Raw genomic sequence first — 25,312 nt, 5'->3', positions numbered from 1 at the left:
AGATACAGGGTCAGAGTGTGCCAGCAAGAAGGGAAGGTCTACAGCACCATCAGGACAGTGTTATCTTTGGGGGGCAGGGATAGTGGTTGGGGGTGGGTACTAAGCAGGCCTCCCCCAGCTCTGCAATATTCTCATTCAAACACACATGCACACACTCGGAAGCACCTATGGCGTACTATGGAATTTTTCAAAATACGGAGGCGGTATGTGGGTGTTATTTATATCACTCTCTAAACTTTTTTATGTTTGAAATGGTTTATAATAATTTCCAGAACTCGATGAAGGATTACACTCCAAGGGTTCAGAGATCAAACAAAAATTACTGTTAAGTGGAATCCCCATGATAGCAGTGGTCGTAAAAACCAAATCCCAATTCAATTCTGATTAACTTTCATTTCCTCACTACTGTTTGTGTCAGTATGCACATTACTATGCAACTTAAAGATGGGAACAAAAAATTTACCACTTCTCATTTCCTTTTCTAGGTGCCTTGTGTCCTCTAGGAGGGACTTAGTAGCTAAAGAGGGTTGCCAGACATACTGAGCAATGCAGGGGAGGTGCTTGTAAGCCCCCCTTTTGTTCTTCCACCATCTCTAAGTCCTTGCAGTAGGGACAGTTCGGCCTCTGCACTGGATGGAAATTGGACAGCTCAGTAACTCAGTTGCTCCCTCATTGTTAATTACAAACAAAACAAACAAGAACCAAAAAACATTGGTCATTTTATATTGTAACTACAGTCTCAACAATTCAAATTTCACTCAAAGCTAAGACTTCTCTCCTTTTCCCCAGCTAAGGCTAACCACCTGGAGGAAAGGAATACAATCAGCTCCTTCTCTTTCTAAGACACTTCCTCCCTCAGTCTGCTGAGCTCAATTTCCCCTGACTCCAAGAAGGAGTTGGAGAGAAGGAGGAAAGGCAGTTGGTAAAGATGTTACTTTGACTGGTACTTTGTAACATGGCTTTGTACTCTTTGGGCCCCGCAGATGTTTCACGTGACTCTTCCTCACTTGGGGTACTTTCATGGGTTCCTGGAGGTCCCTTGATCTGATGGAATGTATCTTATTGGACAATTGCTTACCCACTTTGAGCCTTTCTGGGTTCCAAACACAAAGCAGATTACTGAAATCAATAATCAAATTAGGTGAGGCGCCTGGGTGGCTCAGTCCGTTAGGCATCTGACCCTTGATTTTAGCTCAGAGTCATGAGATAAGCCCACATAGGGCTCTGTGCTGAAGCGGAGCCGGCTTAATATTCTCTCCTTCTGTCCCTTTCCCCTCACTTGCGCTCTCTCTAAAAAAAAAAAAAAAAAAAAAAATTCAAATTAAGTATTGTAAAGAGGGTTGAATACAAGCCTGTTTATAAAGGTGTTAGCAGAATTCAGGGAAACGCAGAGGTTGTAACAACAGCAGAATAGGAAGCATTGCTGCCCCTAGACCTGACGGGGCAAGAAGAGTGAGCAGTTACCTGAACCTGAAGACAGAAAGGGCTGTGCAGAAAGACTCAGGCCATCTGATAGGAGCTATGACCTTCAGTCAAGCAGTGCATCCAGCTCATGGCACCTCAGCCCCTCTCCCCTCCTGTGCCTCCAGTCACTTGCCCATGCTCACCGTTGGCTGAGCCCAGACAGAAAACAAGGGGTAAGGAAGCCCACTGTTCCACCAGCCAGCCTCCCAGGGCAAGTAGCAGAAGAGTAGAAGGCGGTGGAGGGGGGACTTAGGGGAGAAAAATAGATAGGTGCAGGGCTCAGCCCACAGGCATCCTGTGGTCCACTGCCAAGTTTCTTTCTACTTAGGTCCCATTGCCCTTCTGGCTGGCCCTATTAAAAAAGGATCTGAGTTTTTTGCGCTGAAAAAAAAGGATCTGAGTTTTAAGTGTGTGCTAGAGGGAGTAAGTGGTGTGCAGAGCCAGCTCATACTGGCTCGTGAGAGCTGACCATGTGCATCTCTTCCCAGCTCCGAATTCAGGAACATCATGTTGGCAGCTTGAAATCAGCCATGATGGGAGTAGGTACACCCCACATTGTTTCCACAGGAGCACAGCGGCGAACACTCTGGTCTTGCTCCTAACACTTCAGCCCATGCCCTGCTAGAGAGTTCTTGAATGGGAATCAGATTTCTGTCCACTGTGCACACACACACACACGACATACACCCCACACACATGCACGGATTCCCGAGGATTCTAACCAATCTTTCTGAGTGGTCTTCAAACCCCCTCAAGATCTTTAAGGGAGGGAGAAGGACCTCCACACACACATTGCGTCCAGTGAAGAGGATAAGGCAGACTTAACGCAAACTGCCAGCTTTCTTTAAGGAAATTCTCTTCAAAAAATTCTTTTGGCCCTTGTCTTGATATGGGGTATTTTGGTTGTCTTGCAAGCTCTTGCCATCATACTTTGAAAATGTGCCAGCCTGACTGTGTGGTCCGTCTCAGAACTCACTTCTGACTCTAATGTGTAAAAAATTTTTTGGAAACGAACAGATTGGTTTACAAATTGGCTAGTAGCAGATAAGTTTTCTCAAAGTGGCAGGAGACAGTTTTATTAAGGATCCTCAACTCAATTCCTAAAAGTCCTAAAATGTCTCTTATAAGCCAGTCAAAAGAATTGACTAAATCGCACCAACCATCATCATTAGAGGTTTTTATAGGAGGAAGGCCCATGCTCACTCTCAAGGCATGAGAAAAACCGCTGTCCCACAAGGTCACATGTGCCCTGAGAACATTCCAGACTGGCTTGTTCCAGTGTGACAAAGATGAAACTGGGTTTTAGGGATGCCAAGGTTCTTGCTAACTTCTGTCTGAAAAGCCACTCGGACTGAGGCCTGTGGTCACCACCGGTCAGGGAGGCTGCAGTGACAGACAGTAGACTTACCAAGGGACTCGGGTTTGGAGAGAAACCCTGTGTTTGGAAATGTGAGCTCACGTCTGAGGAGCGGGGGAGCCTAAATGGGCCAGAAAGCAGACAGGAGCAGCATCTGGACCCTCTGAAGGAGAGTCGCCATGCCAGGCTCTGAGTGGTTGCAACCAGAGAACACTGACAGCAAACCAAAGATGGATCTGGGGCTCCAGCAGAAAGGACTGTGGAGAGAGAGAGAAGAGTTCCTATTTGAACAGAGGTGACCATGGAAGGGACCCTGTGCCAAGCTGAAGCAAGTAATGGCACTAGAAATGTCTTTCCTGTGTCTGCAGTGTGCTCCCGGATGTGCCTGCAAGTCCACACGGACCCTGGTGCACGCTGACCCTCTGCACAGTTCGCCTCCTCCACAAGGAACATGGAGGGAGAGAAGAAGCAAATGCAGAAGGAGAGGGCCGCCCTCCCAGCACTGTGATCTTGGGCAGAGAAGCCCAGAGTAGAACAGGGGAGGTTACTTGGGCAGCAGGGGATGGCAGACAGCCTTCTACAGGGTGTGTCTAGGTCTCCGTTTTGCTCTAAAAAGGCTTCCCTGACCGTTCTGGTTGTACTAAAGCATGGCCGCTCCCTGGGGGGATGGCGGCTGAGTGACTGGATTTGTGGCTGTGGGTGTGAGTGTGCCCAAGAGATTATCGGTCCCAGCCATGTGTCCACAGGGTATTCATCACACCCTAAGCCTGAGCATGCCACAGGCAGCTAAGGTGTTACAAAATCAACACCAAGATGGATGGAGGCTCTGAGTGCCTGTCAGCATGTGATCACTCCAGCTGACAATAAATCTGAACCATTAAACAGGAAATGGTCTGATTGGAAAGCCAGAATCTTTGCCTCTGAGCTGCTGACCATTGTAGTAATTGAGCTGGTGACACCATCAATCTCTGTAAGAATGGACACGTTGACCTCTCAAACAGGTGGGGCTGAGTAATCTATGGCTCTATGAGATAGTTTAGCCCCAAAAGGCCCAGAGTGGGTGTTCAGTAAATGAATCATTATTGGATAGCTGAGGAGACCGGCCAGAATGCCTCCCTGGCTCTGAGGTCTTGTCGGCCATGGTAGAGCCACATAACTCATGGCTTCCTCCCACACAGGGCACTGGACCAGCAACTGCCATGTTGGGCCCTATAGCCTTTGCTCTACGGAAGCCTCCAGAAGCCCACAGGGGCCCTTTTGGCTCTGGCGCCTGGTTGGAAATTTCAATATTGCCTTCCTCAGGACTCCTAGCACACAGTCTAGGAGAAGAGCAGGCTGGCTCTGGGTATTCCGGCCACTGAACTTGGGAAAGGCTCAGACTCCAGTAAGAACAACTCCTCACACCCAGCAGGGGAGCTGCAAATACCAAGTGGGATCAGGCTGCAGGCCATGGTGTTGGTTAGTAAAGGGCAGTCTTCCACAGGCCAGCACTCGAGGAGAGGCTGAGGCTTTCTGTCAGCCTCAGCCCCAGATCTGAAAGGCATTCATGGAAAAAGGGCATTGCCTTTAAATACCAAGGACAAGTCGATACCAATGTCAATAATCTGCCCCATGGCTTCCTTCATTATCAGAATCACTTCCAGAGGAAAAAGTACTAGCTTTGAAGTGAGACAGAGCTGGGTCCTGACCCCAGCTCTGCTTACTAACAGTGTGATCCTGGGCAGATTATTTCCCCTATCAGAGCTCAGTTTCCCCATCTGTAGTGGGCGTCGTGAAGATTATATGAGATAAGACGCAGGAAGTATCTGACCCATGGAGAAGCCCAGTGGTGGATATCATGGTTCACATTTTGTCCACCCTCTACAAGGGTCAAGGGCAGGCAGCTCCAGCCCTACAAAGAGTATGTCTTTCTTGCTGGAAACCCCTGGGCCCCTCTTCCCCACTGGGGCTCCCAAAAGTCTAGAAAGTGGACGGGGGCAAAGGAACATGCTAGCCCCATATACTGTCCCATCTAAACCTCTGCAGATTCTGCATTCCTTGTAACGCTTGCGTGGAGCACTTGCATTGAACCTGGGCTCAAGGCCTTGAGCAGTGTTTCTTCACGAGGACTGAGCATCTGAGTCTCCAAGGGCCCGGCTGTCTCGGTGCTTTTACCAGCCTCTCATGTGCACACCCAATAGAGAGCCACTGAACCAAAGAAATGATATTCTGCACATTTCAGACACTGAAATAACTGTAGGAGAGTTTTGGGGGGGGTGCATGCACATGCACGCATGTGCAATATGTTTAGAGGAGGGTATGGGGAAGCAGGAAGAGGAGTTATAATGATCTTTTCAGTGTCCCCAAACCCCGCCAGGTAGGAGGGGGTGCACGGGAAGCCGGCCTTCCCAGCAGGGGCCTCTCTTGTCCTGGTGCTGCTGGTTCCCGAATACCCGACACACCAGATGTAGGGTCAGCCTGGGACTGGGGGTGCCTGTTGGAAGTTTCATATACTATTTGACCACTCAGGGCTCCCTCCTTGTGTGACATTCGGATCTGTGGCTGCTGGAATGAAACCCTTCTTTCTTGCTTTTGTATTGCTTTGGAGCCGGCTGCCCGAGCAGAGTCACAGTGTCACCTCATAGGCCACTCAGGGCTACGACCCCCTGTGCTCCTGTCGCAGCCAGAATCCTTTGATTGAAAGGACAGCCCCCTGTGCCTCCTGTCAGGTGACTGGAGGCTCTGTCCCTGGCCATGGTCCCAGTGGGCACGGAGACCTACAAAGCCCGAATGCCCTTCAGTTACTCCCTCTTCCTCTGTTCTTGCTCAGCCCCTTTTGTTCACTTCCCTTTCAGTTCCCAGCCCCTCTTTCTCTTCAGAGAAGACTGATAAACCCGACCTCAGGAAGCATCAGAAGCAGCCAGGGGCTGTCTCCTGCTGGGGTTACAATGCATTTCACTAAGCAGACATCACCTTTGGCAATAACCCATTGGTTGCCATGACAACGTGGACAGCTTGTGTCTTGGGGATATGTTGTGCCCTCATTCTGGCTGCCCAAGGTCCCTCGCCCCAGCTTTCTTTCCCACATCCTTTCAATAGGCTTACAGCATCCCGGCGCCAACTCACAAGGACCATTCTTTAGTTCGGAGCAGCTTTGTCTTGATCAGCAAAAAACTGCTTGGCTTAGCAATCAAAGGAATAGATCGAGCCATTTCTGTCCTCAAAATGCTCTAGCCTCCATCTCTCTCAAAGCTAAGATCCTTACCAGGGCCTACAAGGTCCTATGTGATCTGGCCCCAGCTCCCACCTCTCTCCCCTACCAACTTTGCCAGACACATTGGCCTTCTCGCAGTTTCTCAGAGCACCAAGCAGACGTACCTCAGGCCCTTTGCACCCGCTGCTATACTCTCTGTCCTGATTTCTGTATGCTTGTTCCGTCCCTTCACTCAGGTCTTTGCCCCCTCCTCAGAGACGCCTCCCCTACCATTCTACCTAACATCGCAGCCCTCCACGCTTTATCCAGCTTTCTCTCCTCCTGGTGCCCTTCGGACCCTGGCATTATGTCAACCCAATTTTTTGTGGGTTCAATGTCCACCTTCCCCAGCAGACTGCCCCTGGAATAGGGGCAGCCCATTTGTTACATGAGAGAATGAATGACCAGCCATGGATTCGAAGCTGGCTTTTCTATTTGGCAGCTTTATGGCATGGTGTAAGCCACCTGGTCACCCAAGCCTTGGTCTCCTTGTCTGAAAACAGGTGATAATATCTGCTAGCTAGAATGAAGGAATAAATGAGGCGGCACAGAGGATAGAACCAAGAGCATGCCCCACAAACGGGAGCTGACATCATCTCTTATTCCTGGGTCAGCTGCATTCAGAGTAATGCTGTCCCTGCCTTAGGCTCCTGGACACCCACACACCTCCAAGGCACCTGCCACTGTGATCTGCCAGGGGAGCGTGCAAGATGCCCGAGGAAAAGACAGCCAGCGATGGGGCACGGCGAGAGCCCTCTCTTGCAGATGGGCTCCGCACTCATGCTGGGTCAGCCACAACCGTTAGGTCATCTCGGCCTCCGTGCATGAGGCCCTTAGAGATAGCCTCCGCCAGGCTGGGTGAGACGCCCCCGTGCGGATCCAGCGGCCCTGGCTTCACCCGCCTCCCGCGACCTCTCATACAGAGTGCGGCTGGGGGCTGCACTACGGAGCAGGGTCTTCATTGAATTTCTCAGGGGTTCCCTGGGCGTGGAGCCAAAAAGTGTTAAAAGAAGGAAGGAGATTCACAGCTTTTCTTTTTCCACAAGCTGGTAGATAGATTTGCTCATTTCTGAAACTGTTAAGAGACAGCAAAACATTCTGTCCATTTCAAGTCCTACCATTGTCAGTTTGATGTGAAGATCCTGTCTTCGGTTTATCGCATCTGACCTTTTTCAGAGAGGGCAAGGGCTGTGCACGCGAATAGCAATGAGTGCCCCCTGCACGTGGAGTCTGAAGGAAGCACAGGGGAGATACGACGAGCAGCAGGACCAGTCCCTGCCCTCCAGGGGCTTCTGGTGCCTGTGCCTGGGGGAGCGTGGGCAACGTGGACAGGCAGCCAACTCATCAGGTCCGAAAATCACACTAGCCCAGGTGACATGTTATCCTCAGTTGGAGAGTCGAATGGTATCTGCATGTCCCGTGTTTAGATGGAGTAAGACACTTGTCCAGTCATTTTTCCAAGAGACAGTTGTCACTTGGCACATGGAGAGAGAGTATCAGAGCCTGGAAGATAAAGGACAGACTTCTCATATTTATCAATGAGCTAGATAATGGTACAAAAGACAGTTAACATGGACAGAATAAAGGTATGGCAGAATAAGGACCTCTCAGAAGGCTTAACCCCCAATAGATGGGAAGGGTGGCATTTAGGATCAAAAGGACAATCACACTGGAATAGGATGTGTTTTGACAACCACTCATAAAAATATGAAAGTGTTTAACCACAAGCTTAATAGAGGCCAGTGACAAACTGACAGGCCATGACAATTATAAAGCTTTGAAAAACAAAAACAGCATTGGGCTGAGGGTGCCTGGTCTACACACTGAGTTCTTTGAAACCAGAAAAAATTTAGTTCAAATCCCAGCTGTGCTCATTAGCTGTGTGACTTTGAGTTATTCACAGCCCTTTCAGAGCCTCAGAATCTAACTGAAATGAGATGGTAAGACCCTCCCTGCTGGGTTATTTTGAGAATTAGCAATAAGGTGAGTGGGAAGTTGTTAGAAAGCAACCATGTCACTGAGCCCTTCAGGAAGGAGTTGGGCAGAATCAGCCTGAGAATAAAGCTCCAGATACATGGTTAGTACATTATTTTGTTGTCGTCATTGTGGAAATCTCTAAAGAACCATCAAAGGAAGGAAGACATGCTATGCTGCCCTGAAGAACCAAAGTAGAGGTGGAAAGAAGTGAGTGGGATGGGTCTCAGCTCAAAGGAAGAGGAAACAGACCTACCCACCATGAAATGGGCTACCGTGCCAAGGAGTAAGCTCCCCACCCCTGGAAGTATTTGGGCAGAAAGTAGATGACCATCTGTCAGAAATGCTAATAGAAGGAATTTCTGGATCCAAGGCCCGTGCAACCAAACACAGCTGGATTTCGATCCAGGTTCCTGAAGTTAGCCCGGTGGTCCTGGGCAAGTTAACCTCTTTGACCCTCGGTTAACCTCTGCAAAATGAGAACAATAATGCTTCAAATGAGTACTAGAAGGATGAAGTCCGATCATGTCCAGAAAGCACCTGGCCCAAAGTAGATTCTCCCCTACTTGGAGTAAAAAAGCAGAGCTGTGTGACTTCCGAGATACCCTCTGTGGGGCTAGGAAATGCAGAGCAACCACAGGGACTCCTAGGAGGATAAATAGACCCCACCCAGCAGGCTAGGATGGGCCAGGCCCCGGACAGGCAACCAACCAGAGCGGGCAACTATGTAACCAGTAGCAGGGGTCGGCCTGCCTGGGAGCACAGCCCTCACCAGGACCGTGGCACGGTCCTGTCGCCCTGTCTCATGGGCAGGGTGTCTGAGCGTGTTCTCAGCTCTGGCTGCATATTAGCATTGCTTGGGTTCATCACGCTTGGCAACCTCTGCTTTGGAGGGAAGTCAAAAACTGGAGACATGATTGGAGGCCAGAGACCCTTGGCACCTCAACTGGTGCAAAGACAGATGTGACGGCTGTGAGACGGGTTAGTGATGTCTTCCTATCTGTGAGGGGCTCTGGAGCAGAGGATGGGAAAATGCTATTTTGCATCTTCCCTGGGGATTCAAGAGGAAATAAGTGAACTCAACAGTAAAAGGATTAGTAGCAATGTAAGGACGAATTCTCTTCCAGTGACAGATGGACTGTGGCAGGGACAGCCGAAATAATCATGAAAGCCTCTCCTTGGAGGCTTTCCCCCAAGCAGAGATTGCCATCCAGAGGAGGGGGCTGAAGCAGACTCCCACCCAAAGGCCCCAGAAGGTCCTCACAGGTCCTTTACCCTGTCCTCTGCCCTAAATCTCACACTTGTCCTTTTACCATTCTTCCTTGTTGGAGTAACCCATCTCTTATCCACAGGCATCTCAGAAAACACAGCCATGCCTTCGATGCCAGACTTGCTGGAAGAGAAGCTTCGATCCCAACTGGAGGAAGAAAAGAGAAGGTACCCTTTTTTTTTTTAACCTCACACACCCTGACCCCATCCACTGAGGGCCCTCGGGGATGACCGGGAGCTGCCCAGGCCAGGCGGAGTGGCCACTCCCCAGCCCAGGTCTGAAGCTCCTCTGGGAAGTGGGTCCAGTGGCTGGGTCCTCAAATAGCTGGAGGGCGTGCTGCCTTTGAGCAGACAGATGTGGAATGCAGGGACCATAAGCAGCGTGGGGTTGGAATCCGGAGCAGAAGGCCTCGCCAGGCCCTGGAGCCCATAGAGAGGTTTGCTTGTTGGCACCCTCCCCCGCCCAAGGTCCCCGGCTGTGGCTCAGGAGCAACTAGGCTTATCTACTGCTGCCATCTAGGGGAGTCCAGGAGTATGACCACGGAGGTCTCCCGCCTGCCTGCAGATCTGCCCCCACTTCCCTCCTGAGTCTCCTCACCTGCAGGGCGTCCTGAGAACCTCACAGCCTCTTGCAGCCAGTCAGGGCCCCCAGATGACGTCACGAACAGAGCGAGGAACCTCCAGCATCAGCAGACATATGGCTGTAACTGATACTCAGCATGGTCGCAGAATCTCGCTTAACACAGCAGTACGGCTTCGTCCTTCATTCCTTGGTTGATGCATTCCACCAATGTTTGCTATGCCCTGCAGGCCATGGAGAGGCTCTGGGGAGAGCAAACAAGTCACCTTCCTGGCCCTCAGGATGCTGATGGTGTCAGTGTTACATGTGCCATCCCTGGGCTGGCGAGGTGTGCCCCGCCCTCGCCGCTCACACACCCCTGCTGCCCCGAGACTGGAGCAGAATAAGGCCCCACGCAGCAGGTCCCCAGATTCCTCCCCATAGCTGCACTGGGGCCTGTCCCACCCGCATCCTCCTCCCAGAAAGCCTTGCGCTGCCCTCCCAGACATGCTGCTGTTGCTCTCCACCCCCTGGAGTTGCCCTGGAGTTATCCTCTTCCTCCCTCACTCTGTTTATTTTTCCCAATTTCTTTGCAACCCATTTTTTTGTGTCTTTACTCCACCCTGTGTTGTCCCTTTGGTCCACATCCCCAACCCCAGCGTCCCTTCAGGAGCCACGCGGTGTCTGCAGTTCGGCTGCCTAACTGGTTCCTGTTGGACAACTTCTGCCCCGTGGCCACATGCCCCAAACCTGAGTGCGCAGTAACAGATGCGGTGCAACTTTTGTCCTCGGTACGAAGTGAACCAATGGAATAGAGAGGTGGCTGTGGTTTCTAGAGCCGGATGGCCAGCGCTCACATACTGGCCCCTCGGTTTATTAGCCCACAGAGCAAGTTATATAACCCCTCCATGCCTCAGGTTCCACATCTGCAAAGTGGAGCGCCTCCTTCATAGGACTGTGTACAGGACTGAATCCGTGGATATGCCGAGTGCCTAGGGCAATGCCTGCCCCGTATAAATGCTCAGTAACACTAGCCATCCTTCTGGAAGAAGGGGGTATTCATCTCATACGTGGAGCCCATGGGCCTGCTGGGCAAAAACACGTGGTTCTGCTTCCCTGTAAGGGGCTCAAGCCCAGGCCTGGCCTCTGGCCTCTGTGGGCTCCCCTGGGGTCCCAGTCCCTTGTTCCAGTGCGGCACTGCCAGACTTCTGAGACACGGGCCCTGCAGTGACACTCCACTCCCAGCCTTTCCCCCTGCCAGTGACTTTCACGACTCTTCCCTGATTTCACTGTAGGTATAAGATAATGTTCACCCGCCTGAAGGCCCTGAAGGTGGAGATCGAGCACTTGCAGCTGCTCATGGACAAGGCCAAGGTGAAGCTGCAGAAAGAGTTTGAAGCCTGGTGGACAGAGGAAGCCGCCAGCCTGCAGGTATAGCCGCTGTCCCCTTCACTGCCCCAGAGCCCACCCTCCTCCTGGGGCCTGGAGCGGGGCTGTCAGAGGCAGAAGAGTGGGGGCTTCGACCCACAGGCCCACATGCTCTCAGCCTTAGCTAGTGAGGCAAGTGCTCATCCTAGTAACGAGGATGCCACCGGCCGGGGGCTCGCTGTCTCCGTGCTCTGAGGCCTGACACATAGAAAGGTGGGGGATGGAAGGTGTGCCCAGACCAGTGGATTTGCCACTGTTGCTTTGTGTAATGTTCTCCTGCGATACCATATTGACAATATTGACTGTTTTTTACTACAGTCATATATGTGTGTGTGTATACATCATGTATGTATATGTAAGTATATACTTCTATAATTTATATATAAGTTACAGAAATTTTGGAAAATAGAGAAAAACACAAAGAAGTAAAAATCACCATAATCCCACCTTTAAGGATAACCAATATTATCATGTTGGATTATATTATTTTATCTTTTTTTCCAATGCATATATTTCTGTATGTTTTTATAAAAACAGTCATATTGGTCTTCAAGTATCACAAATGGCTTTTGCTCGTGGTGCTCACTGCATCACATGGCTACTCTTCCATGATACTTTTCTACATCATTCTAATGGCCGTCACTGTTCCATCCTATGAATTTATTTTTGTCTGCTTAATCTTCTATTGTTTAATGTTTGTTTCTAGTTTTGCACTGGAAACATATTTGTAGATAAGTGTTTACACATTTGCTAGACAGGTTCCTGGAAGTTCTCTACAATACTATGAAGGCTAAAATGACATATTAAGAAGCGTAATACAAACCCCCAGTTCCAATTGTCCTCCCATAACTCATCAGCTGTGGTATAATGGAAGTGACGAGATACATATTATCACATCACTGGTGTGGCTGGCAGAACCCTCAAAGATTAACAGCTGATCCTTTTATTTTAAGGACAAGGAAGCTCAGAGCCCAAGAAGTTATTTGGCCAATGACACACAGCCAAGCAGTGACCATATGTTACCAAATAGCCATGTTATCAGACACTAGAGAAGAATAGTTGGATAAAATTTAATACACGAGATGACAAAGAAAACCAATAAGATGGAAATAAAGTTATCAAAATATTAAAGCAAAGTTATGGTATAATAAGATGTAAACCACTTTACAAATGTATTAATAAGATCTAGGGGGTGGGCCTAACATTTAACATAATTTCGAAGTAATGGTGAACACAGTATTTCAAGATTTCTGCAACAGTGTCATATGATATGAAAATATCTGTGATTTCCCACTGGTGACAAGTCACTGATGCGACATATACTACTACGGTTTGTTGTCCACATTGTACTGTTGAAAGAAATGCTAAATTTCAGGGAGAAGTTAGGAAAATTAAAACTGTCATTGGTTCCCATCCATGTTGCCAGCACCCCCACATTCTGTCTGTTCTCCCATTAAGAACCCTTCGGGGAGAGGTCATCAGCCACTGCTGGTGCCCAAAGGACTTTAGCCACTGAACAGTAGATGATGAGGGTCATCCTGTGTGACGCAGGAAGAGTCAAGGCAAGGCGGACGGATTCAGGCGGTGTATTGCTCATAGAGACCGTGAAAACTGGTGTGGCCAAAGATGTCAGCTCTGCCCCACAGGAAGTCACTAAAACAAAATGGGCCCGGTGGCTGCAGGAGGGATGATGGGGCACCCTGTTGCTGAGGAGTGAAGTCTATGTTGCCACTAGGCAGTTTTATAGCCTGCAAATGTACCCTGAGGGGAGTGAGGCAGAAAGCCTTAAACCTCATCAGAACATGGGAGGTGGTGAGAAACTGTCCCATGACCGCCTCCTGGGGAGATAGGAAGGCAAGTGGGGAACAGTCTTGGAGCAGCTACTCACATTCTGGGAGAATCACAGGGCATTCTGCCAAGACTCAGAGAAGCTGCTGCTGAGGCCTTGCTCACAAGCCCTGTGTGGAGCCATGTAAGGTTGCTGGGGCACCGTGGTGGAGCTGTTCCTCGACATGAAGTGCTCAATGGATTTCTCCTGCCTCTGGTAGCATCTCTTTGGGGGACAAGGGGAGGCAAAAGTGAAAGGACTTCTGGAGAATTGTCAGATCGCATTTTAAACCCTTTTTCCTATCTACAAGTAAGCAACACATGCTCAATTTGGAAGACTTAGCACAGAAAAGGACAAAGAATACACCAACCATTATCCATATTCCTGCCACCCAGAGATAATATTTTGGTGCCTATCATGACAGTCATCGCAATGTCTAGATTAATTTTTTTTCTCCCACACATGTTGTACCTAACAACTTTTAGAGCTAACATTTTTGCCTTAAAAAAATACATCAAGGACATTTTCCCATGCCAGTAGCTTCTAGGTAATACTGTGAAATTCCTTCTTGGCCCAACAGGTAAACTCGCCAGCAATGAATTCACTCACTCACATGAAGCCCTTTCCCCAGACGCCTGAGTCCCAGCAGGAGAGGCCTCAGCTTGTCTCTAACAAAAGGTAAGGGGAGAACTCTTCCAACAGAGGGAGGGTGCAGAAAAGTTTCCCTACCTCTCCTCCACCTGTTCTTGCTGCTCTAAATGTGTCTGTATAGGCCGCCTGATCCGGGAAGATGAATCACGTGTACTGTTATATTGGCTGTAGATACTCAAGCCAGTGGCTTTCGGGTGGGTTTGAGCAAGGGTTGTTGAGCACACCTTCTCGGTCCTTCTCCCTGGCTCTGACAGCCAGTGGATCTACTGCCATGGCAACAAGAGACAAGTGGTTTAACTGTACAAAGCCCCGGTAGGAAGAAGGGGTTGGCAGTAGGTGGAAGGGAGAGTAGCATGGGGGACACAAGGGGAATGGGAAAGAAGGGGGATGTTGGTGGTAGGTCAGAGGGTAGCAGACCTGCCAGGATATGGAGGAGCTCTGGTAAAAGACTCTTTCCTAGCACAGATTCAGGACAGATGTGGGCAGCCTTCCATGAGGACGGCCTCCACCTGAGGACAGCCCAGAGCCAGTTTCCTTGAATGCTGGCATGATCCAGAAGGGACGCCACTCCCCCCTACCCCACACCACCTTCTGAAGGCAGGTTCCTTCTCATGCCATCCATGTTATTATCTTTCCAACCACACAACTCAGGTGGTAAGGCCTAGGACGCATGCCTTGGCCACCCTCCATCCCCCAGACAGATCCCCTACTGTCAGGACAGAGGCCAGGGTGGCATGAGTGGGGCATTGGCCTCTGCCACCAAGGAGCAATCCTTTGACTGGGTTTGAATAGGAGCTGAGCTCTCAAGTTGGGAAATGTGAAATAGAACTTGGGGCGCCTGGGGGGCTCAGTTTTTAAGCATCTGTCTTTGGCTCAGGTCATAATCCCAGGGTCCTGGAATCAAGCCCCACATCGGGTTCCCTGCTCAGTGGGGAGCCTGCTTCTCCCTCTGCCTCTGCCTCACTCCCCTGCTCATTCTCTCTCTCTCTCTCGTTTTCACTCTCTCTCTTAAAAATAAATAAATAAATAAATAAATAAAGGTAGTAGTGGGAGGTGGGGGTTGTGCCAGATAGTACCTTTAACGTGATGAGAATGTCACATGACCCCTATGGTCTTCTTTTTTTTCTTTTAAGATTTTATTATTTATTTGAGAGAAAGAATGAGCGGAGAGAGGGACAGAGGGAGAGGGAGAAGCAGACTCTGAGCAGGGAGCCCGACATGGGTCTCAATCCCAGGACCCTGGGATCATGACCTGAGCCAAAGGCAGATGCTTAACGACTGAGCCATCCAGGTGCCCAACCTCTATGGTCTTCTTCTCAAAATCCTATAACCTCAGTCCAATCATGAGGAAAAAACCTGGGGACATTCTACAAAATACCTGGCCAATCCTCCTCAAAACTGTCAAGGTCATCAAAAACAAGGAAGATGTAAGAAACTGTCACAGACAGGAGGTGCCTACGGAGACAGGACAACAAAAGGTAATGTGCGAGCCTCAAAGGGGTCCTAGGTCAGAGCAACACATTAGGGAAAAACTAAGAAACTTCAACTAAAGCATGGACTTTAATTAATAATCATGTATCAGCATTGTTTCATTAGTTGGGACAAATGTACCATACCAAGGTAAGAAAGTATAATAAGGGAAACTGGGTATGAGGGACATGGTAACCCTTTGTACTATCTTGGCAACTTTTCTGTAAACCTAAAACTCTTCTTTTGTTGTTGTGTTTAAGTATGGTTGATACATACTGTTACATTAGTTCAGGTTTACAACGCAGTAATTCCACAAGTCTATACATTATGCTATCATCTGAAACTATTCTTTTAAAAAAAAAAAAAGGCCAGCCAGTGAGCCCTCCACCACCTGATTGACATTTTCCCTGGACTTCCGCATACCCCCCCAAGCTGACGTTGGTGCCAGTACTTCCGCTTAGTTCCAGTTTTAGGAAACACCTCCTATCTGAGCCCCTAAGTCCAGGGTCAACAATTAGCAAAGTGTGTTCTGTTTGGTTAGCCTGGTGTTTTAAAAGGCAGTGTAGATCCGGAAATGAAAAAATTGATAAGTTGGACTTTATTAAAACTTAAAACACTGCTCTGCAAAAGACACTGATAAGAAAAGGAAAAGATGAACCACAGACTGGGAGAAAATATTTTCAAAACATGTATCTGATAAAGGACTTGGATCCAAAATACACAAAAACTTAAAATTCGACAAATAAGGAAAACAAACCAATTTAAAAATGGGCAAAGGATCTGAACAGCCACCTCACCCAAGAAGTTTTACAGATGTATGTGTATGACAAAATGCTCAAAGTCATATATCATTAGGGAATTGCAAACTAAAGCAACAATGAAATACTGCTACACACCTATTGGAATGGCTAAAATCCAAAAACAATGACATCTGCAAATGCTGGTGAGGATGTGGAGGTACAGGAACTCTCCATCTTTGCTGGTGGGAATGCAAAATGGCATGGTCCCTTGGGAAAACAGTTCGGTGGTTTCTTACTAAACTAAACATATTCTTACCATACGATTCAGCAGTCACGCTCCTTAGTATTTACCCAAGTGAGTTGAAAACTTAGATCCATACAAGAACCTATGCCTGGGTGTTTACAGCAGCTTTGTTCATAATTGCCCTAAACTGGAAGCAACCAAGATGCCCTTCAAACGATGAATGGACAAATGAACTGTGGTATATCCAGATTATGGACTATTACGCAGCGCTAAAAAGAAATGAGCTATCGAGCCATGAAAAGACATGGAGGAAGCTTAAATTCATACAACTGAGTGTAAGAAGCCAAACTGAAAAGGCTACATACTGTGTGATTCCGACATGACATTCTGGAAAGGGCAAAACTATGGAGGCAGTAGAAAGACTAGTGATTGCCAGGGCAAGAGGGGAGGGGTGGAAAGGATGAATGGGGGAACACCGGGGATTTTTAAGGTAGTGAAACTATTCTGTATGCTATGTAGTGGTGGGCATATGATATTATGCATTTGTTAAAATCCACAGAACTGTACAACAGAAAGAGTGAACCCCCAGGTAAACTATGGACTTCAGTTAATAATAATGTATCTATATTGGTTCATCAGTTGTAACAAATGTACAGCGCTAACGCAAGATGTTAATAATAGGGGAATCCACAAGGCGGGAGAGGGGAGATAAGGGAACTCTTCTGTACCATCTGCTCAGTTCTCTGTAAATCTAAAACTTCTCAAAAAAATTAGTTCATCAATTTAAATTCTTTAAAACGGTAGTGTAAGTAGACTTGCTCTACAGCAATGCAGATAGCCTAGCCTTATCGTCCTACACCGGTCCTCTGTGCATCCCTCAGGTACCTGCCGACCTCTGGGACACTTGAGTTTGCAACCCCTATATAGCGGCCTCCTTCCCCTGAAACTCCTGGACTGCACAGAACATGTTTGAAACATGTTTGGCCCAGCCAAAAGGACAGGGCTTTCCCTGGTCATTGCTCTGGCTCAGTCCCAAGCCTCTCATGTGTCCCACACATTAATAAGGTCTCCTCCCAATGATGAGGCTCAGAACCCCTGGTTATTTCCCCAGCCTCTTTTCTAGATCTCTTGCATAGCTCCTTACTGGTAGAAATATCCTGCCCAGCAAATAGGAAGCTCCATCTCTAAGTTTTCTTTTGTCTCAAAGACAATGCATTGTGTGCGTGCGTGTGTGTGTGTGTGTGTGTGTGTGTGTGTGTGTAAAGGCCCAGTATGCACACTCCAGGGCTATAAGGTAGAAATAGACTACGCCTGCCAAGTAAAGTTCAGAATCCTGAATTTCAAAAGTGTGTATCAGATCACCCATGGGAGCTTTTCTCAAAATCTTGCTCCCAGAGCACTACCCCAGGCCCCTTCAATGACTGCTGGCAGGAGGCTCTTTGGAGAGATGGCCCAGATAAGCCTTGGAGCGCTGTTCATCTCCTGTGGCAGCCGGTGCTCTGGAGGGACTTCTAACCCTCGGCAGAGATAACCAAGCATCCTGAATGGTATTTGCTAAGACACCTCAACTGTGAGTGTTTGGCACCCCTAAATTCCCTCCATGCAGCAGTTTGGATTCCCAAAATTATAGTCAGAAGGTTTCCAATAGGTGAGAGGAAAAGGTCCCTGCTGGAGACTGGAAAGGGAGAGGCGTAGGGCTCCACCTCTGACCGAGAAATCACCTGCCACGTGCTTTATAATGCTGGCAGAAAAGAGCTCACAGGACTCTAGCAGGGACGAGGTGGGAAAGGCACACTGTCCCACGTCATCATGGCTTCTCAGACATTCTCTGCCAATATCCAGCAGTGGAGTATGAGTTGTTGGTGTCTTTAAATTCCCCAAGGAGACAGCTTTAGCTTTCTTCTCTTACTTCTTTTTACTTCTTCTCTATCTTTCTTCTCTTTTCTTCTCCTGGGCCTTGTAGGCCAAGCACTGAGCAAATGTGCAGCATACAATCATTGTCCCTGCTTTACAGATGAGAACACTCGGACTCTGAGAGGTCAGTTAACTTGCTCAGGGTCTCCCAGCTAATCAGTGGTAAGGCAGGCTTGGAACCTGTCAGTGCCCAGCTACTCTGCTCACTCCTCACATCAGTGACTGCCCTTGAGGAGCACATGTATATTCTCTTGCTTAGTAGAAGGTGGTCATTTTCCAGCCCATATTCTGTGCTATTTTATACAACTTTGCTTTCTTTATATTCTACCAAATGCCAGGTCCTCCTGCTTGGGACCTCCCCTCTTTCAATGTGTCCACAGCCTGATTTTTCCAAGGGGCCAGGATTCTCAAAAAGCAAATCTACACTTGCCTACAAAGCCAACATCTGACTGGAAAACCAGAACTCCCTGCTATTTGCCTCCACCACTTCTGCTGAGAAGCCCTGAATTCCATCCCCTCATTTAACTAACTGAGGCCCAGAAAGGAAAAGGGATGTTTTTATCACTGTAGTTGATAATCCTGAACTTCAGGCTCCAGGCTGAGTGGTGGTGCTTTCTTTCTTCCTACTTCCCTCCCCCCTGCCCTCTCCCTGCTTCCTCTCCTCTCTTGCTTCACTCCTGCACTCCATTCTTCCCCATCCCTTTCTCCCCCTCTCTTGCTCTGCTCATCTTTATCCCCACCCTCCATTCCCTTTCTCCTTCTTTTTTATTTGTCTCCCTCCCTAGGCATCATGCCCCTTTCCCATGCTCTCCATCAGCCAAGCCTGCCTCTCCATATTGCTTGTCCATTTGTCCCCTCTGCCACCAGACTTTACCTGTCAGCTTTTGCGAAAGGGTGCCCAGCATGGAAAAGGCTAAGAACCAGTCACTGCACAGGGCCTCTTAGAATCTTCTTGGGGAACCACTATAAGAATCATGCTCCCCTCCCAGCACCCACTGGTGTGAGAAGTGGCACCATGGCATTCCTGAACATTCCTTAGGTATTTCAATTGAAAGAGACCCTTAACCCTGAAGCTCTGAGCAGTGGATTTCAGAGGTGTGCATCACATCACCATGGGTTACCTGCAAGGAGTCCCCTCAGTTTAGACTTTCACAAAGGATGTCTGAAACAAATCCTCATTTTAGTTCTTTCAAGCAGCAGACTCTTGGGCAAGGCAGCTCCCTCCTTGTGGATTTCCTCATCTCATCTTCGAGATACATCTAGGTCCCTCTGACACTATCATTCCACGAGCAGATAAATGTGCCAGTGCCATGGAAGGAACTGCAGGGGTGAGAAAGCCAGAGTCCACTGGCTTTTTCCCCCGAGCTCCAGAGTGGCTGCTCTGGATGGACTCACTGCAGGCCTGGGGCTAGTCCTCTGCTCCTCAGGTTCTGGAAGAAACCTGATCGAATCACTTCCTCAGGGATGGCCTGCAGGCTGATCACACTAAATTCACAACACTCTGATTGGCAACCCAGGAGGCCTTTTATTAATACTACTCATTAACCCTTATTAAGAAAAAGATAGTTCTGATGGCTGGTGTGTTCTTTCTCCAGAAGGCATGTCAACATGAGAAATGAATGCAATGTGTGAGGCTGATTGGTCAGGAAAGCAGACAAAAGTAATTTGTGTTGTGATCCTAAGGGTTCAGAAACTGAGCTGTGGCATCCACGGGCACTCTAGCAGCTTTGAAACTGGGGGAGTCATCTTCCTCAGGAGTCCCAAGCTTTCACATTGTGCCATCCTCCTGCACGGTTGCAGCAATATGCTGGATACCCCCATCTTTCCACGGTGCTGATCACGACACCTTTCTGCCCTGTCCATGTCCATCTCTGCCCCTCTGCCACCCACTGCCAACCCTCAACTGTTTGTACCTGTGGATGCTCCCTGGAATCTTAGACAAGGAGCCACTGGAAATCCACTGAGTTAATGAGCCATTTGAGTGCCAGTGACCTGATCTTGCAAGACTTGCTACAGTTTCAAAACTGACTTGAACCTGGTGTAATCAAAGCTCCTACAGAATGGAAGGCCCTTTCTCCTTCCCTTCTGGAGGCCTGCACCAGGAACCATTCAGAAGGAGCCCTGATCATTGACCACCGTTCTCCAAAGAAAAGCATGCAGAGCCTGCCACCTTGTGGCTGCCTCTGGTTCTACAGCATCCCTAACCAGACAGCACAGATGCTCCCCCCGCCACCCACCCACCAACTAGCCAGTGCAGTCTCTGGGATGCAGGGAAATAGGCATGAGGATGGGGGGATTCCCAGGCTCTGATTTCCTTTCCTGTTTGTTTGACCCACAGTCTCAAACCTGTGGAGGCAGGCCCAGGGAAAGAGGCCCTGCAGCTGGCTGAGATGGGAGAGGGCAGAAGGCTGGAACGGGGGAAGGGGCTGTATTCATGGGCAGGGCAGCAGGTTGTTGGGCCTATGGAGTGCCTCAGATGGATGGTGCAGGCTAGGCAAAGCCGGCGCCCCTGCCTAACCCTAGCCCACCTCTCAGCCTGAGTGTCCCCATCTGTAAAGGAAGGTTCCGACCAGGTGACCTTTTAGGTCTCTTCCAGCCCTGATATGGTGCCTAGGCAGGACCATTCCAAAGCAAGGGAGAGAACCCCAGCCTGTCACTGGCATCCTGGGACAGTGTTGGCGTCTTCATCTCCCAAGGGGCACTGTTGGGTTCTGCTGTTTGCAACCAGGAATCCAAGGCAAGGCGCACACATCAGGCAGCCTAGTTAAATGGGCAAAAATGCACCTGCCTGAGCTGTTGGGTCTGACTCGTCACTTGGGATCAGGGGCTGGTCAGTCGGTGTGGCCAGAGGTGAGCCATGCATCTCCAGCCGAGTCTGGTTGATAAAGTATCATGGCTGCGAGGGCGCCTGGGTGGCTCAGTTGGTTAAGCGACTGCCTTCAGCTCAGGTCATGATCCCGGAGTCCTGGGATCGAGTCCCACATCGGGCTCCCAGCTCAGCAGGGAGCCTGCTTCTCCCTCTGACCCTCTCCGCTCTCATGCTGTTTCTCTCTCTCTCTCTCTCTCTCTCTCTCAAGTAAATAAATAAATAAAATCTTTAAAGTATCATGGCTGAGAGCACGGATTCTGACCCCTCACAGAGTCATGGATAAGATTCAGATTCTGCCCTTAGCCAGCTGGTAATGTTTAGAATTTCTTTAACCTCCCTAAGCCTCCATTGTCTCACCTGTGTAATGAGGATAATGAGGCTATTGACAGGAGGAAATGGCATGATGTTTGCAGAGCACTTTCTAGGACCTGGTGAGTAGACGGTGTCTATAAATGTCAGCTATTCTGCTGCGAGTGTGCGCTGTTCTTCCAAGTTAAAGGAAGAATGACCCCAAAGGCAATTGAGAGATCACCCCGGCTGCCTCCTCCATTTCAAAAGTGGGGGGGCATTGTCTTGCTTTCAACAGACCAAACAGCCTCTACCCAAAGCTGTGGGGCAGGGCCTCCCTGCAGAACCATGAGGGCACGACCCCTGCCCTGCAGGGCCCAGCAGGCCCTTTACTCAGTGGATCCAGAAGATGGGACCATCACCCCAGTGAGTCCAGAGGGCAAGAACATTGGACCAGAGAGGATTATTTTCAAGCCTTAAGATCTCATGGAGTTTGCACTGCTAGGTTTCGGACCTGCTTGGGACTCATCACCCCTTCCTTCTTTCCTCTTTCTCCCTTGTGGAATGGGAATGTCTAACCTACACTGTCCACCATGGTATTTTGGAAGCACATAACTTGTCTGGTTTCCCAGGCTCACAGCTGGTGAGGAATTCCATCTCAGGGTGATTCGACTTCTAGTCTCACCTATATCTGATTTAGACAGGACTTTGGACTTTAGAGTTGATGCTGGGACAAGTTAAGGCTTTGGGGGCTGGTGAGATGGAAGGAATGTATTTTGCACGTGAGAAGGACATGAATTTGACGATGGTGTGGGAGGGGGCAGGGTAGAATGTGATGGACTTAATGTGTCCTCTAAAAATTCATTTGTTGAAACCTAATGCCAGATGTGATGGCATTTGGAGGTAGGTCTTTAAGTCACAAGGGTGGAGCCCTCATGAAGGGGATTAGCGCCTTCGTAAGAAGAGGCAGAGAGCTAGCTCACCTTCTTTCCAGCCTGTGAGAACACAGGAAGAATTTGGCAGTCAGCTGGAAGAGGACTGGTGTGAGAACATGACCCTGGTCTCCAACTCCCAGCCTCTAGAACTGTGAGAAACAAATTCCTGTTGTGAGCCACCGGTCTAGGGCGTTCTGTGATAGCAGCCTGAGCTGACCACGACACCATCCACGACACAGGATTCCTGGCTCCTCTCGTAGTCAGCTCAGGCTGCCATAACAAAATACCATAGACGAGCTGGCTTAAACATTAGGAGTTTATTTCTCACAGTTCTGGAGACTGGAATTCCCAGTCGAGGTCCAACAAAATCAGTCGCTGGCAAGGACCCTCTTCTCGGCTTGCAGATGACAGTTTCTCCCTGTGTCCTCACATGGTAGCGAGCTCTGATCTCTCTTCCTCTTCTTGTAAGGGCACCAATCCCCTCATGGGGGCCCCACCCCGATGACCTCATCAAAACCTGATTACCTCCCAACAGCTTCCCCTCCAAATACATCACACTGTGGGGCAGGGCTTCCACATATGAATTTGGGGGGACACACACATTCAATCTGTACAGCTCCTAAATATAAACCTAAATTTCTTTTCTGTAAATCTCCTCCCACTCCTTTTCCTTTTTTCTTTGTTCTTTTGCAGCGAAGTGAACGCCAGGAAAATCTTGTCCTCGCCTTACCCCACCCCACAGAGCCGGGAGCACAACAGCACCAGAGCCCCCCTGGAAGGCAGGTCTGTCTTCTCCTCCCTCTGATGCCTGTGGCAGCCCCTGCCATGGTGGAATAGGTCAAAATTGCCAGTTCTCTTGTCCCACATCCTGCGAGCCCCTTGTCTGGTAGCTGCACAGAGCTCAGGGCTAGCCTCCACCCCCCCGCCCCGGTACCCTAGGAATACCCTGGAGTCTCTCACAGATGCTGAGTCCCAAAGCTGGGAGGTTTTCTCCCAGGGCCCCATGCAGGCAGACTTGCTTCAAGTCTCCTTGTAAATAGATGTACCCAGGGCCATTAAAGGAAAGAAGAGCTGGCCCATGGGCCGTTCCAACATGGCCTACTAGTCCCACCACAGGGTCCCAAGGCAGAGAAGGATAGAGAGTTAACAAGCCTAACCTCAGGCCCTGGGCACCATTCACTGCAGACTGAACAAAGCTGACAAGGCCTCTCCCCAGCAGTGCTCTTTATGCCCCCGACTAGAACTCTTCAGCACCCTTCTTCACCTATACACCTCCCAAGCTGTCCGAAGGTGAGGTCCAGCCATTCCCCTCCCAGAGCCCAGACAGAAGGAACAGCTCCATGCTGCCCCATGGGAGCACTTCTCCTCGATTGCAGCTGGATGCCAACACAAACCATTACTTGTGATCATGAGCAGCCCTTTATTATGTCCTGTCCCCACTGCCTTCTGAGACAGTGGACACTGTCACCTTCTGTGTGGAGTGACAGGATGAGGGGGGCGCTTGGCAAGCCAGGAGGGCACTGCTTTGAATTTTCTTTAGGGGTGATTTATTGGATGGAAAAAGAGGAGGGAGAAAGGCACGTGTGCATTCTTCCTTTTTTAAGGGGATTTCTTGGAAATTCCACACTTCTTACAAATCTCATTGGCTGGAACCTGGTCACCTGATTGCACGTAGCTGCAAAGGAGGCTTGGAAATGTAGTATTTTTTTTTCCAGCCATGGTAACATATTCAGCTAAATATCATGTTTTTATAAAGAGAGGAGAGAACAGTTATCTGCCCCAGGAGCAACTAAGCCATGGTAGGTATGGGGACGCACAGGGGAGATGTCCTTCAGGATATGCCATCTAAGTTGGGTGCTGAAGGAGACAGTTAAGCCCCAGGTGGAATAGCCTTGGTGGGGGCAGGAGTTGGGAGGGTTGGGAAAGGTGCTGAGACAAGGCATAATCAACTATGCAAAGGTCTTGGAGAAGAGCAGTCCAGGAAAAGGAGACAGCTAAAGTAAAGGTCCTGAGGCCAGAAGGAACTCATGTCATTGAGTAACAGAATAACAGAAAGAAGGGCAGGGTGGCTGGAGCATGGTACACCAGGGGCCAGATCACACAAGACGAGAGTTTGAGTTTCATTCCAAGAGTGATGCGAGAAGCCACTAATGGGCTTAAGGTTTAGGGTTAGGGTTAGGGGTTAAGGTAGGGTTAGGGTTAGGGTTAAGAGAGGACATGACACATTTGCAGGTGAAAGGATTTCTGTGGCTTCTGCCCAGATACGGTGCAGGGGTGAGGAGGCAGACTGTGGTCCCACAGCCTCCTGGGTGAGATCCGTTCTCTGAACACAGAAAGCACTTTGGAAAGGTAAGCATGGAGTCCAAATGTAAGGTGCAGTGATGTGTGACTTGTGGTTGTCCTCAGCATCCCTGAGAGGCCAGCATCATCTGTCCCTCTCACCGGGGACAGCCAGACGGACTCGGACATACTGGCATTCATTAAGGCCAGACAGAGCATTCTGCAGAAGAAATGTAAGTGCACCTTCCTCCAGGGCTCTGCTCACCAACCGTTGGGTGAGGGAGGGGGAAGGCCAGAGTGAGCTGAGAAGGAAGTCGGAAGCGTCCTGCATATTCCTGAAACCACAGGACTGACCCTGTGGTCACCTCACACGTGCCTAGCATCTGCTTCCTCCAGGAAAAAGCTCCAAGAGGCAGCATCACAAACACCAAGACAGGCTCAAAGGGGTGCAGGCCCAGGTGTTCCCGCCCTACTTGGCAAAGCTTCCTTCCCTCTTCCAGATCTTCGGCTCCTTGTGTTCTCTGTCCCCAAAGCCAGCTCACCTCTGTTCAGCCTTCTCCATACAAGAAGGGGCTGAGTGATGATTTGGTGGCGTGAGTCCCTGGCTAGAATTATCATTCTCCTGTTGGAGCCTGGTTCTTACCAATGAGTTGTAGACATAATCACCATCTAAAGGCTCAGGCCTGGGGCGCCTGGGTGGCTCAGTTGGTTAAGCGACTGCCTTCGGCTCAGGTCATGATCCTGGAGTCCCGGGATCGAGTCCCGCATCGGACTCCCTGCTCGGCGGGGAGTCTGCTTCTCCCTCTGACC

General features: G+C 49.4%; 1 protein-coding gene across 3 annotated transcripts in view; it reads left to right on the top strand.

Annotated features, from left to right (window-relative positions):
- The window catches only part of KIF6 (kinesin family member 6), a 296,650-nt gene that overhangs the window by 261,218 nt on the left and 10,120 nt on the right, over window positions 1–25,312 (top strand). For 2 of the 3 annotated variants that reach the window (XM_081828120.1, XM_081828122.1), the window contains 5 exons: window positions 9,380–9,464; window positions 11,151–11,286; window positions 13,692–13,789; window positions 22,916–23,005; window positions 24,629–24,940. In XM_081828120.1, the coding sequence (XP_081684246.1) occupies window positions 9,380–9,464; window positions 11,151–11,286; window positions 13,692–13,789; window positions 22,916–23,005; window positions 24,629–24,803 (584 nt within the window). In that variant the 3' untranslated portion in view covers window positions 24,804–24,940. Of the gene's footprint in view, window positions 1–9,379; window positions 9,465–11,150; window positions 11,287–13,691; window positions 13,790–22,915; window positions 23,006–24,628; window positions 24,941–25,312 lie in introns of those variants that run through there. The other variant, XM_081828121.1, reaches the window with a different exon arrangement.

Source organism: Leptonychotes weddellii, chromosome 8, assembly GCF_054177405.1.
Source record: "Leptonychotes weddellii isolate Sample4059 chromosome 8, ASM5417740v2, whole genome shotgun sequence".
Taxonomy (NCBI): Eukaryota; Metazoa; Chordata; class Mammalia; order Carnivora; family Phocidae; genus Leptonychotes; species Leptonychotes weddellii.
Note: the sequence above shows the minus strand (reverse complement) of the source record. Positions and strands in the feature narration are given on the sequence as shown.